This window comes from Pygoscelis adeliae, unplaced genomic scaffold (genome assembly GCF_000699105.1).
Source record: "Pygoscelis adeliae isolate BGI_AS28 unplaced genomic scaffold, ASM69910v1 Scaffold270, whole genome shotgun sequence".
NCBI classification, from domain to species: domain Eukaryota; kingdom Metazoa; phylum Chordata; class Aves; order Sphenisciformes; family Spheniscidae; genus Pygoscelis; species Pygoscelis adeliae.
This window is the reverse complement of record NW_008823916.1, coordinates 1,112,544-1,126,683: the sequence shown is the minus strand read 5'-3', so window position 1 is coordinate 1,126,683 and position 14,140 is coordinate 1,112,544. Positions and strand designations below refer to the sequence as shown.

The 14,140-nt window shown below is 52.3% G+C and overlaps 1 protein-coding gene across 1 annotated transcript in view; it reads left to right on the top strand.

The window, feature by feature from the left end:
- The window catches only part of ASTN2 (astrotactin 2), a 308,249-nt gene that overhangs the window by 132,035 nt on the left and 162,074 nt on the right, over positions 1 to 14,140 (top strand). Inside the window, 1 exon segment of the mRNA XM_009319305.1 lies at positions 8,217 to 8,367. Within this exon segment, the coding sequence (XP_009317580.1) occupies positions 8,217 to 8,367 (151 nt within the window).

Sequence of the window (14,140 nt, the reverse complement as noted above, 5' to 3'; positions counted from 1 at the left end):
ATCTCAGATAACTTTGTGTGCTTCATAGGTAAACAACTTAATAACTAAAGTTAATAAAACTGAATTAGGTATGTCTGGCTCTGGCTGGCGATACAGCCAACAGAGGCAAACGGGTTCCTTTGAAGCTGAAAACATCAGCTGGGATGTTAGGAGCGGTTGTGGTAATAGCAGCAGGGAGCCGGGGCTCTGCATTTGCATGGAAGGGGGAAAGTAGTTTTGCCTGTGCTGGACACCTTTGAAATGAGGAGAGCCACATCCCCGCCTTGAAGAATTAGCTCCTGATGAAGCTAGTGAGGAGCAGGTGGAAAACGCGCAGGAGCGGGGACATTTGCCTGGTGCAGTGTGGCAGGGCTGAGCCCCTGCGACCTGCCAGGACATGGCTGTTGGGACTCCAAAAAGATATAAAACGGGAGGATAAAGCCTGGGACCTCGAAGGTGGCTGGGAAAGCTGTATCTTAAATAAATGCAGAACGGGGTGGTGGGGATGTGGGGCAATGCCCATCCCTTTTGCTGCGACGTTCCGGGGTGGGACACGATGCTCTGCAGTGCTGTTTCTCCTCCCGGCTGGTGTCCCCAGGTGCTTAGTCTGGGTTTTCTCTCCCACCGAGGGCACTTGCTGTGCTCCAAGCTTCCATCCCATCCCACCTTTTGCCGTCGGGGTGCCTGACGCACGGGAGCATCCTGACCATAACATCGCCACACGGGAAATGCAACCCGCCGAATTTGGGATTAATTACGAGCCACGGTGAAGCGGGCACTGACACGTGTAATTTCCAGCACGCTTACTGACCTTGGTTTATCATCCCTATTAAGGCTTGTGCGCCTTTTCTTAAACCTCCCAAGGCCGAGGTTGCCTGGGAGACCGAGCTGGCATCGCCTGTGTTTGCCTTTGGCTCGCGCGGGGTTGAAGTGGCGACCGCGATACTTCCCTGAAACAGGGGGAAAATGCTCAGAATTAAAACTGTCTTGTTTATGTCATCCATGACATCCTGGTCCTTCATATGGCAGAGCTGTGCCGCCTCCAAGGGGGCTGCAGCAGGGTGGGGGGCCCTGCCGAGCCCCAGCATCCCCCGGGACGTGTGCTGCATGCTTTCCGAGCTCTCTTTTATTCCGGTGTGTTTGTTTGTGCTTTGCTTTGCTGTAATTAAATTTCTGGCCTTTCTGGTTGCTGAGGTGAGCTTCAAAATGCTCTGGCATAACGATGGTTTTATTGAATCTCTAGCAAAGTATTGAAGCATGGTAGGGAATTTTTCACACTTTCAACCTCAAGGTTTTTGGGAGAGTGTTTTTGCGAGTGTTTATTATAGTATTACCACAAGAAGTGAGACTACCCGGAAAACTTACAGTAAGCAGCTGATCAGCTGTGGTGTGTGAGCATAGCTCCATTGAAGTGCCTTCTCCAACATCACTCAAGTAAGGATGATTTCTCCCAGTTTAGGACCGGGATGATGGTTTTTCTTGAAACCTCCCAGCACTATTAAAGTGGCTGAAAAGTGTCTGTCGGTGTGCTGGGCAAAAATTCAGTTTTTCTGCATAAAATAATATGTCCGCTCCATGCACACACATCTTCAGGCACCACGCTAAGAAACCTGGTTGAAGGCATGGGCTTAAGTGTGCCAGAGTTTCAGACTGTGAAGTCCCTTGGTTAGAAGCTGCCACAACCTCGTCGGGTCCTCCAGCACCAGGGCTGGAGATTAACTTTTCCAGAGCATCCCAGCTTGGTCAATGCGTGGATGAACTTGTTCAGGAGATAGCTCGTGGCTCGGTGCTGTGGGAGATGGTTGCTGCATTCAGTATAGACGTGGGAAATGGTGTAGTGGGTGCAGGAGAGGGCTGTAGAGAGAATGGTCTCTTGCTGCAGGCAGAATAAAAAAGAAAAAGGTTGAAATCCTGGAAAAAACATATTCTGTTGTCTTTAAATCGGAGACCACTTTTCTGAGGTGACCATACATTCATCGTAATTTGGGTGTTTAACTGCATGGCCCTCTGTACAGAACATCTGAGCCTGTGGTGCAATCAGACCCGGTTGGAATTGTACCGTGGGCACGGGAAGTGCTGAAAGTACAAAAAATAATTTTGAAAGCATCTCCTGTTGGACATCCAACAGTGGTGAGCACCTTTAATCTGGTTGCCTTGGCTCCCCGTCTTAAGCATGAAGAAAATAATACCCAGAGTACAGAAGCTGTGAGAATGAACTAATGTTCGTGAGATGCTGGGGGTCCTGAGTCCCCGGGAGGGGAAAGCCGCAGGGGAAGGGATGGCTCTGCCTTTGCAGGTGGGAGGGAATGCCATGTGCTGAGAGCGGGGCTGGGGCTGCGGGTGGTGGTACCTTGGGGTCCCGAGGGCTCTGCCTGCAGCCGGGGTCCCAGCCCCATATGCTGGTCAAATCCTGACAATTCACTTCTGAATGCTGGGCTTTGCAGATGTAATTTGTTTTTTTATCATTTATATGTAATGCTTATATAAAAAAATGTGATCATCAGCTTTGCAGCGCACCCTCAGCTGGGGTACGCGTGACCATTTCTGTGATGCAGACCCTTCGTGCCCATTTCTGTGATGAATTTTGCTGAGCATTGTGTGAACGCCCTGAGCCCTTCCCAGCCTTAAAACAGCCAAGTGCTGCAGTGAAGGAAGCCGGGGACAATGGGCTGGGTTAACTTTGCTTCTGCTACGGTCTGTAATTCCCCCTCCAATTTGATATTTCAAGCTCGCTACTGAAAGCACCTACCCTTTCTGGCTCACCATCTTCCACCCAGCATTGGCAATTCGTGGCTGGTGAAGGAGTTTCCAGCCCACGTGGCCGCAGACAAACAGAGGCAGAACCATTTGCACAGCAAAAAGGCTCGTGCGGCTCCCACTTCCACCAATCCCATTAACATCTTTGAGCTGTTTACTCTGAAACTCAAGAAGGAGTTTGGCAACCTCACTAATGATTTCAGCGTTGGCCGGATTAGCGGAGGAAGGCAGGGGTTTACTGGAGGAAAAAGAGATGCGAGGGAGAAGAGAAAAGGAGCGGAGGAAGACAGGAGTGGAACAGGTGAGAGCACAAGTGATGCTCAGACAGAGCATTTGCTGGCAAGGAGATAACCCACCTGCCACGTGGACGGGGACTTCAGCTGCTGCAGGTCTGGGGCTGTGTTTGGGGACTCCTCGGAGGCATTTTCCCCCAGGGCAGGCATCCAGCTCTTCCTGGAAACTGCTCCGGAGGGACAGATGCTCGGCTTGAGCTTTCGGGGCTGGATGGGGTTGTAATGGGGACTAGAAGGGGAAAGCAGCCACGGGTCCCACATGAGCATCCACGGGGCAAAAGCTGAGGGTCCCTCCGGGTAAAGCCAGCTCTGGGTGAGATGACCTGATGGGGCAGAGAAGAAGGGTGAAAGGCAGAGGACATCCAGGTTTAAGCCCTGGCTGGGCATAATGGGAAAAGGGAGCAAAGTCTGCACAGGGAGACACCTCTCTGGTGGGCTCTTAGCCGTGAGGAGACCAGTCCTTTCTCGAGCCTTGCAGCACAGCAGAAGTTTTGTGGCCAGAGCTGGTCAAAATTGCTCAGGCAAGCAGCTGTCAGGCTGAAAAATGCAGAATCTGAGTGTAAATTGGTCTGTCCTGGTTTGCAAGTGCATCAGCTCTTAAGTTCCCTGTTGAGTGGGGTCTTGCCAATGGAAGTAGGAAGCAGTGCGAGGTGCTGGACGTGAGGCATCCTGGCTGGGCTGCACCGGGTGGTTTTAGGTCCCTGCTCTGTACAGTCCCGCCTTTGGGATGAAGCTGCAGGTTACACAGTTTGCTGCTAGTGGGCCGTGTCTCTAGAAACTCATGAACCCCTTGATCCTTCTCCAAACACAGCTCGGGGATCAGATAGTAGAGCAGCACTGGCTTAGTCCCCAGCTCACATCCTTTTCTTTGTTTTTCTCAGCGATGGTTAACTTTGTCAGGTACCGAAGTCTTTAACCATTAGCAGGGAATAAAAGGGGGCAGCTGAGTTGGATAACACCCACTAATCCCCTTCCAGGATGAGCTGGAGAGAAGAGCCACTACGAAGCTCAGGAGCTTATTCTGAGATGAGTGCTTTGGAGGCTTTGAGAATTTCATGGTGTTGGTATTTCATGAATAAATAAACCCCAGCAATATTTGTCACTGAATCTGCTTCATTAAGGAGGGCCTGGAACAAAGAGGGAGGATGGAGAAAAGTATTTTTGAGGGAATCGAGGTGAGTGCGGGTGATGGGAGGTGGCACGGGGCTGGGTGAGGATGGGTGCCGTGGTCTGCACCGCAGGAGCTGTGCCAAGTCAGGTGGAGAGCCCTGCCGTCATCCATCGCACTGACCGTTTGTGGCAATAGAAGTCGTTAGAAAAGGGGCTTTTACTGAGGCTGTGTATCATCAGCGGGTCCTGGTAGAGAGCGGAGTGCACTTCATTTATAAGTGTGTCATTTGGGCATCTGTGTGTGTCTTTGGGAGGGCGGGAGAGTTAGAGAAAGAGCGTGTGCTTGTGTTTGTAGGCATGCGTGCGCTGGTGGAGAGAATCTGGCACCAGAAATTAGGTCGCTCGCTCCAAAATGCCCTTTTTGATGGGACCTAGGATCTGCTTCAGGGCGGTGGGGGATTGCCCTGTCCTCCCAGCACGCCGGGCGCTGAGCCCTGCTTGGTCCTTGTGGCTTTGGTGCCTGGGTCCGGCCAGGGCCAGCGGCAGCTTCCCCCGGCTCTCCGGTGTGCTCCAGGCACGGCGTTAACTGCAGAGCCCGTCTTCTCCGTCCTGCCTTGTCAGAACGGATCTGAGGGTCACTCGGTGAAATTCAATACAGCTAGATGGAGAACAAGAGAAAAGAGCTGTTCTTTTGCAGGCAGCTCGTTACTGCAGGGAAAGTGATTCATCCGTAAGGGCTGGTCTAATCTGGTGTGCCCGGGCAGTGGGGAGGGATGGCTGCCCATGCAGTGGTGGCCAGACGCTGCCATCGCTCCTCAAGTGTCTCCTGCCTTGTCGGCACTGCCTGTTCTCCAGGGACAGCTCTGGGATTTGGGGGCTGGGGGCTGTGGTCCCATACAGCAGGCAGGGAGGGACAGTCAGGGAGAGACAGGCAGGGGTCACCGCCAGAGCTGCGTGGGTGGAAAATCATCTGCTCCGTGCCACATGTTGCCTGTCCCATTGTCACTGCAGGAGGTGAGTAATCAATTATTGTTCTTCATCCCCTAAAATTAAAAGGAGCCACTGAGGCTGGAAGTGCCAAAGGCCCGGCAGCGCCTGCCTGCGCTGAGCCCGGCTCTGCCAGCCCCTCCGGAGGCAAACAAAAGCAAAGTTTGCTCCCAGCTCACTCTGAGCATCGCGTCAGCCCTCTCATCTACTGACATCCCCCTTGCCAGGGCACCGCGTTGAAGTGATGCTCCTCTAATCTAACGACAGCCAACACAGAAGCAATCCGGCCGAGCAGTCTCCCTCCATTTGCAGGCAGCACCGTCAACCCCGTTCCTCTCCCAGGTGACATTTGAACACTTCTCCCCGGCTCCTCTTCCCCACCTTCCAGCTAGGTTAATATTTTAATACATTTAACGGCTCATTCCGGCTCGGCAGGCCCTGCCCATGTTTTGTCGGGGGGTCATCCATTACGCCAGGCATGATTTCGGAGAGGGACGTTCCCGTTCCTGTCCTCCACCCTCCCGAGGGCAGAAGGTCGGTTTGTGCTTCCAGGTTTTAATTAAAAGTGTGATGAGCTGCCCCTGCCAGCCCCAGCCCGGGAGCACGGCGCACTGCGGGATGAGCCAGCTTCTCCCGGCAGCACTCTGGCTCTCCAGAGTTACCCCGGCCGAGGATCCGGCCCCGGGGTCTCCTTTACACCACCCAGGACAGCTGTAGCTCCTCACCTTCCCCTTCAGGGACGTGGGAGCTGCAGGAGGGTCTGCTTGTTTGGTGGCCAAATGGAAAAGCCAGGAGGGAGGACTGGGACACGGTTCTCCTTGCAGTCCACCTACGATGAGAAACCCCTTGGGAGGACCAGATTGGGCTGAGCTTTCCGGGTGGGCGGTGGAGGAGTTGTCATGGTTTGTTGTTTTTTTATTTAACTAATTCTCTCTATGTTAATAAACAGCATTTTTGGTTAGTAAATAATATGCCCTTTCTCACCCCCATCTCTCCAGCAGAAATAGATGCCCTGATCTAATATATTCTGCCTTTCTCACTCCCTCACTTCGGAGGAGCTGCAAATTCTGGTGGGAACAGAGTGCTAATAGAAAAGGGCCTCTAAAGATGTTTGAAACATGACCAAGAAAGGACAGAGGGAGATTCAGCTCCAAATATGCTGGAAAATCTAGGAGATGGGCCAAGAGAGGGGGAATGTCGGAAGCATGATCGCCAAGAGGGAAAAGTTAATTGGGAAGCTTTAATTGGGGTGAAAGCAGGCAGCGCAGACATGATTTCGCTACATGGGGCAGCGATGCAGCCGGAGGCACCGTGGTAGGCGTGGAGCTACCCCGGCGCTGGGATAACTCATCCGCCCTGACCCACGGTAGCAGAGAAGCTGCCCTCCACCTCCATCCAAGCGAGGACGTGCCAATTTACAAGTCCTTGCTGGTTTTATGGTGTTTTCCTTGTTGAAAGTCCCAGCTTCTGGAATCCTGTGATTGCCTGGAAATCTGGAATCTGCAAAATCGTGACTTCAATACTGCGTAGGGCTTTATTTCTTTGGGTTTGGTCTCTGGGTAGTTTCTAGCCCTCAAGTTTGCAGGGAAAAGCTTGATTACGCCCTAAAAGCTCAGAAAGCAGAAGGCAAATTTAGGGGAGGGAAAAAAAAAACAACCCAGTGATTGATTTATTTTTAAAATCTCATCATTTTTATGCCAATCTCATTATTATTTTTTTTTAATGCCTGACTCATGATTTTTTCAAGCGTTTGGTGTTGGCAGGGCTGTGTGCATGAGTGTGACAGCGTGTGTGCGCGCAGGGGCCCTCCACCGATAGATAATGCAGTGCTGGTTCGAGACAGCAGCGCTGTGGTCTTCAAGGGCTGCTGAATATTCCTCCACCGCTGTTTCATTGCCAACCACATGGTTTTCAAATTAAAAACCCCCCAAAAAGGGAGGGTAGCCTAGGCATTGAGTCATTGTGCGGCTTTTTAGGTGCTGATGGGAGAGCAGGGGAGATACTGAAGGGGAATAAACCCTCCTGTGACTCCTGGTATTGCCTTAGGGGGTTATTTTAATGTCAGAGGGGTCAGTGTTTTTTGCAGCCCCCTGTGTATGAAGATCTAATAAATAGCCTGTGGAGGTCAAGTCCATCTCCATCACTGACTTGTTCTGTGATCTTGGGTAAACTGCTTTGTCTCTCTCCTGTCGTTAAGAGGGTGATGGGATCCGTTGCCCAAGACAGGTTGCGGGTTATCGGTTAATATATAAATTGTGCTTTGAAGATGAAAAATACCTTGGATGTGCTTAAGGCTCTCGACAAGCATCTGCGTTCCCTTTGCGGGAACCCAGCAGAAAGCAAAGTGCCTGAATACTTTGTCACAGACAAAATCTGCTGTGTGCACAGCTCGGAGAAGCAGGGCTGGGAGCTTCCCAAGGCTTTACACGGCCATTGAATTTGTAGGCATTTACGCTTCTTGCTTGCTTAAGAGAGGGGGGTCACAATGTGGCCGTGCCCGGGGCTTTGCAGAGCCGTCATGGGCTGGAGCAGTGCAGCAGAGTGCCTGCACCCGTCGCTGCGTCCCCTGCTCCAGGTCCCCCGTCCCCCGGAGCCAAGCATAGGTATGAGCCTCCTCCACATCCACATCCCAGCAAGTGCAAAACCAAGTTTCATACGGCTTTCCAGCTTTGGCAGTGTCCCCAGGTGATGGACGAGGTGTGGGTGCTCTGGGAGGCTTGGCCCAGCTGTGAAACGTTCAGGAATCCACTGTTATGGATTCGCTGTTGTCTAGTGTAGGGTTGGATTCACACACAGCTCCAGGCTACTAATAAAGTATCTCTTAGTTGCCAGTTTGCATGAAAATGGTAGATAGTATCTTTGAAACCCCATAACTGGTTGGTTTTCATCAAGGATCTCAAAGTTATGCAGCAAATTTATTATATACAACGTAATCACAAAGCCTTAATTTTCTTTGGAAGCTTCCTTTGACTCGGTTTTGCTAATCAAAATGCTGTCATTTTGCCAGAGCAGCTCTCTTTGTGGATTGCCCCGCCTGTGCCATGCGCTGCCAGCTCCCTGCCAGCCCTAACGGTGCCTTTTCTCTCCAAGGGAAGAAGCGATGCTGTCCACCTACTTTGAAACCATCAATGACTTGCTCTCCTCCTTCGGGCCAGTCCGAGACTGCTCCCGCAACAATGGTGGCTGTACCCGCAACTTCAAGTGCGTTTCGGATCGCAAGGTGGACTCGACGGGCTGCGTGGTAGGTACTGTGGCTGCCGGCCCCTGGGGCTGGCGTCTGTTTTGGGGACAAGCCGGAGGGGGATGTTGCCTGCTCCCTCTCTGGGGATGTGGTTGAGGGGATGTGTGTGCTGGTGGTGGATTCCTCCCACCCCTGGGGCTTTCATGACAAATCACATATGCCTTAAGGACCTCAGGGAATGAGCCCGGGGGCTCAGATGAGCAGAAGCAAAATGCTTGAGGCTGATGGTCATTTTCCTGCTTGTCAAGAAAGCACAGGCTGAAAGCAGTCTCACTTTTTCTCCTGCCTTGTGCTTCCCAGCGTGGGAGAAAGATGAAGCATCTCCCCATCCTCTCCCCCTCTGGGCCCCTCTGACACCCTCAGAGTTTTGATTTGTTTCTGAACGTCCTCATGTCTTGCCAGACAACCTACTGAGTCCCAGGTTTTGCAATCTCCCCTCCAGAAGACCGCGTCGACCCTAGACCGTTAGTTTTGAGCAGAGGCTCTGAATCACTCCCAGCTATCGATGCACAGAGGGGTTTCGCCATTCTTCCACGGGGGCTGCGGCAGAACTCAGCACTTCCCCCGGCTCTAACCCATCTCACCTTGACAGCAAAGTCGCCACTTGCCTGCGTGTGGAGCTTGCGCGAGTCTGGTACGACACGCAGAGACACGGGGGCAGAGCCTTGGGAAACTGGGGGAAACCTGGAGCATCCCTTCTTGTCTGTCTGTTGTCGGAGCCGTCTGTCTGCCGTCAGGCAGCAGGTGGTGACCCCCGAGGGGGTCCAGAGCTCGTCACCCGCTCCGCCTGCCCTGCAAACACACGCCCGCTGCTGCGAAGCCCCCTGAAACCCCTTTGCCCCATCCCCTGCCCTCTCGCCGCGGGCAGAGGCCCCATCACCTCATCCTTCCCGTCTCGGCAGAGGCAGGAGTTAAGTGTCTCTTTATTTATTGAAGATGTTTATACATGGCAGCCGGGAAAGGTCAGGCTGCAGCGGTGCCGTCCTGGGGGTGGCGTTTTCATTATCCCTTTCTCCGGTTGCTTGTTAAGGCGATTTAGCACGACAGCCTGATGTGTTACCCACCGAGCCCGGTGCTGTCTCCTCCTTGCTGCTCCTCTCCTTTTCCTGCTTTCTTTTCCCATTGCTGTTTTCTTTTGTTCCCTTTTCCAGGGAGTAGCTGCCTTTCTCGTCTTTTGGGGGTTTTTCCCCATTTTTTTGGGGTGTAATTTTGCTCTGAACACCAACGTCCCTCCTGGACACTGTCAGAAGCAATTGGGGCTCTGATCACCCCATGCCGCTGGGAACAGATGCCTCTTTTTAAAAGTCAGGATACATTAAGATAGAAATTGTCAATAAATTACAGGCCTAGCTCTCGCCACGCCAGCGTGAGGAGAGGCAGAAATTGAAAACTGTGTCACTCGGAGAAAATACCCACCCCGCTTCTGTAATGTCTAAATGAGGCTTTATGTAAAGAGAACGAATGGCGTACAGCAGGCAGCAGGGGGAGAAAGGAGAAGCAGCGGGAGCCGTTCTGGAGTGCATCCCCTCCCCGAGAGCCATGGGCGAGAGGTGACACACAGGACCGTGGGACCCACTGTCCCCCTGCATCACACCGGGCTCCCGGGGCCGTGCATCCCATGGGGACAGGAGATGGCCGCAGAGATGCCCGTCTCTCCTCCCTCTGCTCTTCACCCCTTTTTCTCCCTGCTGCAGAAGCGTGAGGCTGCTCTGCCCCTCTCCGCAGCTGCCGGTCGTGGGGTGAAGACCCCCAGCTCCCCAGTCCCAGCTGTAATCTGAGGACAGCAGAGCTGAGCTTCCCAGGGGGAGTTGGGAGACGGCTGCTGCATCCCGCCTCCGGTCCACGTCGCTCCCTGCTTCCCATTGGACTGACATCAGGGGAGCAGTGCTCCATCCCTCCCGGCTCTCCCAACCCCGTGCGATATTTTACGCTCATCACCTGCTTGTAGGTCCCCAGCAATGGCAGGGGTGCAAGCAGAGGTCTGGGGGGCACTGCCTGTGGTCCGTGGCTGTCGATCTGGGGAAGAACCTAAGGGGTGGGCAGGCAGCGCTGCCCCCAGCCCCGGGTCATGCTGGTGGCACTGAGTGGGGTCGCAGGTGATGGGAGCTGAGTTTCGGAGCTTGCCGCAGCCTCAGCGTGCGACCTTGTGGCACCTTCTGCACCAACCCCTGCGCTGGGCAATACGTCCCCTCCTCATCCCACCCCTGCGCCCGGCCCCTGCCGGGTGTGAGCTGGGCTTCCAGTGCCAGCAGGGATGGGGTCATTTGCTGCAAATTTGCAGGGATGTCAGTTATTTTTAAAGCTGAACTGCTGTGAACTCAATTTGCCAATTTGGTAAGTGCTGTGGGCAATATCGGGATGTAATTTAATTAAGCTATCCCCTTTTTATAGAGTTCAGGGAGCATTCGCGTACTAATTTTAGCACTAGGTTTGCTTCAGCTTTACTCTGGACACTGTTTCGCAAATCATGACATGTTGTTAATCTTTACCAGTCAACAGTTTATTAATTTGCCAAGGACCACAGAAGTATATAATCAGTGGTTCATCAATCAAGGCTAAATCCAACAAATGTTCCAGGCAGGTATTGAGCATAAAATATACATGCAACCTTGTAAGTAATTAATACGCAGCGGAGCTGGAGCCTAGCAGCTCAACCAGGGAACAGCAAAAATCTCAAAGATTTCTTATTCCTTTTATATATAATCATCATCTGTTACCAGTTCTTTCATACCCTTAATACAGCTTCCAGTAATCCTGCGAGGACTGGGGATGCATTTAGCTTCGGGCTTTTTAGCAGCGTGGACTCTGCCATTACCTAATTGTTTGGCCTTAAAAGGACTTGGCTGAAATGTCGAGGGCAGTTGCTTGCAGCTCGTGGTGGAGTCTCTCTGAGGGCGGTCTCCTTGGGCTTATGAAGGAGAAAAGAGGCCGTCCCTTTGCTTAGTTAAAATCCTAAAATCCTGCGTGCGAGATGTCACTGGAAGACCTCATAGGCTCTGCAGTGGGGTCCCCACCCGGAGGGGTGACAGCTCCCCAGCTTCCATCCCGCACTTCCCATGGGGCCCTTTTTCCCCCTCTTTGCATGGCTTTTCTGTTATTTTTACGTGTACCCAGTAGGTGGCATTAGTGCATAAAGGTTTTCTGCAGTTCTTTTCTTATCGGAGGTTTTTTTTTGTTTGGGTAGTTTTAAGAAGTATGAGCTGCAACCTTGCTAAGACCTTGGCATTGCTAACGGGAGCCTTGCCTTTGAGCCCTACCTTGCAACACAACAAAAAAGTCCCCAAGCTCTAGAAAACCTGTTTCCTTGCTGCTTTTCCTTGTTGCACCCCAGAATTGCTGTTCGGTCTGGGGAAGCCATGGGCATTTCCCAAGAAAACAAAATCCCAGCGAGCTCTAGATCGCACTAGATGCACTTTGAGTCTAGTGTACATTCCATACCATCTTGCAGGGATCACAGCAAACCAGGAGAAGCCGTGCTAGAGGAATAAGTCAGGTTATTGCCAGTACAGGAATGTATATCGCTGATCCCTTCTACCAGCACGGTGGTAGCTGCTCAGCCAGAAGGGAGGATGCTGAAGAAGGGAAAGTGGTTGACCCTCATGTGTTGGTGATTGATAATTTGAGATGAAAACCTGTGAATTAGCCCTGAGGGACTGAAGGAAACACCTGTAACCTGGCTTAAATTCAGGTTTCCCCACCTGTCTCTCAGCTTGGCTTTGCTACTGATGCCAGTTCTCTCGTCCGCCTGGGGAGAAGGGGGGTCACTCAAACTGCTGCCTCATGACTGTGCCCGTTTGCGAGCCCCAGTGAGGTAGGATTGCAGTCCCAGGGGAATAAGAGGGGTGAGGTGTTTTTTCCCAAGGAAAGTAAGCTTTGGTCTTAGCACATGAGCTGGGCGCAGGAGGTGGATGGTGCCCCTCCAGTGCACGCTGGGTATCCTCGGCATCGCTGCGGGAGGACGCAGTGGAAGGGACAGGCGTGCAGTGAAGGTGCGTGTCTGAGCCCCGTGGTGCCTTTCAGGATGGGGTCTCATCACCGTGAGGACCTCCTGGAGATGCAGAAAGGCATGAGCTGCCCAGCTGGTGGTGGGGAAGGCAGCTCGGGGTCTCATGCTGAGGTAGCAGCAGAATTAGGCCCCTTGTTTCACTGCTGAGTGAGCAGCTTCACCGCAGCGGCGCAGCTGCAGGTGGGTGCAGGTGGTGTGGTCTGATGGTTCTGCAACATCTGTGATGCCTGCAGATGTTGGTGAGTTAGTCTTTTAAGTCAGAAGAGAGTGACTTGTTCCACAGAGGCCAAAGATGTTTTGCAGGTGGATGTGGAAGGGCTGGCTCACAGTGTGGCTGTGCTCCAGGATCCGTCCCACCCTGGGAGAGGTGTCGGCAAGAGGTAGGAGAGCCCCCCGAGCACAGGCAGCGGGCGCTGCTGTTCTGCACAGACGTGAGATCCTGCTGATCCTCACCATCTCCCTGCTCACAGGCTGGGGTTCCTCTAGCACAGATCTATTTCTAATATGAGCGAGAAGAAAGTATAGTTTGGCTCCAAGCATGATGTGAACTGTTCCTCTTCCCGATCAGGGGGTCAGCCCATCAGGCAGGAGGGAGTTTGTCAGGCTCAGCAGCATGCAGAAGGGAGAGCATCTGCTACAGAGTCTCTTAACGAAGTTGCTGCCTACGGTGACACTGGTGCGGTGTCGGTCCCGGCCTTTTTAGAGGAGGAAGAGAAATTTGGCGTGGTCCACACAGGCGTATAAGCCTTAGTGCAGCCTGTCTGGAGCTAATCCTTCTCTTTTGCTCTCTTCCACATCAAAACGATGGGCTGTTCCTTAGCCGCTCCAAAGCGGGGCAGAGAAACAGCTTAATTTAAGAGTGTAACCGTTTCAGGGAGAAATAGGATTAGAAATGAAGGAACGGGGCAGTGGCTACTGCTCCGGTCTCCTCCTTCCAGCACAAGTCACCCGGGGTGGCTTGGGGACCAAGGGGAGTGGGGAAGTACTTCAAAATGAAGTGGATGATGCTGAGAACTGATATTCTTGGGAGGAGATTGGGTGTTTGGAAGTTTCAGCTCAAACCAAAAAGTTGTGCAGAAATCCCCTGCATATGTGAAAATTCTAAAATATTTTGATTTGAAACATCTCCTTTCTATGAAGGAGGGGGAAACATTTAATTCCAACATTATCATCTGGAGTTTTATGTTATATATTGCGTTATCGCAGTGTACAGCCTGAAATAAAAACAAAATTAGGCGGTGGAAACCAAAACACTTCAACCTTGTCAAAATTAAATGCTCTCCTAATTTCCCAATGAATTTTGAGATGTAATTGATGGAATCCCACAAAGCACTTAAGCTTCATCAAATCTGCATTTTTCTGACAGACAATTGTTCACTGAAAAATAAAAACTTATCCGTCCCTGCCTTATGAGGCACCTAGCTAATTATGTTAGAGACGCATACGTGAGGGAGGGAGATGGGGAGGAAACCATTCTGTTCTAATCCCTTTAAAGTTTAGCTGGCTCCTTGAAGCAGAAGATGACTCCTTATGCATGTTACGGTTGGAAGCAGAAGCCCCCTGAGCTCAACAGCAATCCCCCCTCCCAGGGAGCCTGCGGTTTCGGATTTGTCTCGTTAAGCCAAGTAACTACCTGTGATGAAAATGGGATTTGAGGAAGAAATAGAAGCAAAGGATGGGAAGAGCCGCTGGGGTCGGTAGCCAGCCGCGGCAGGGAGTGGAGGGGCAGGGGGGGGGGCCGCCCCCCGCCCGGCCTTTCCTTCCGTG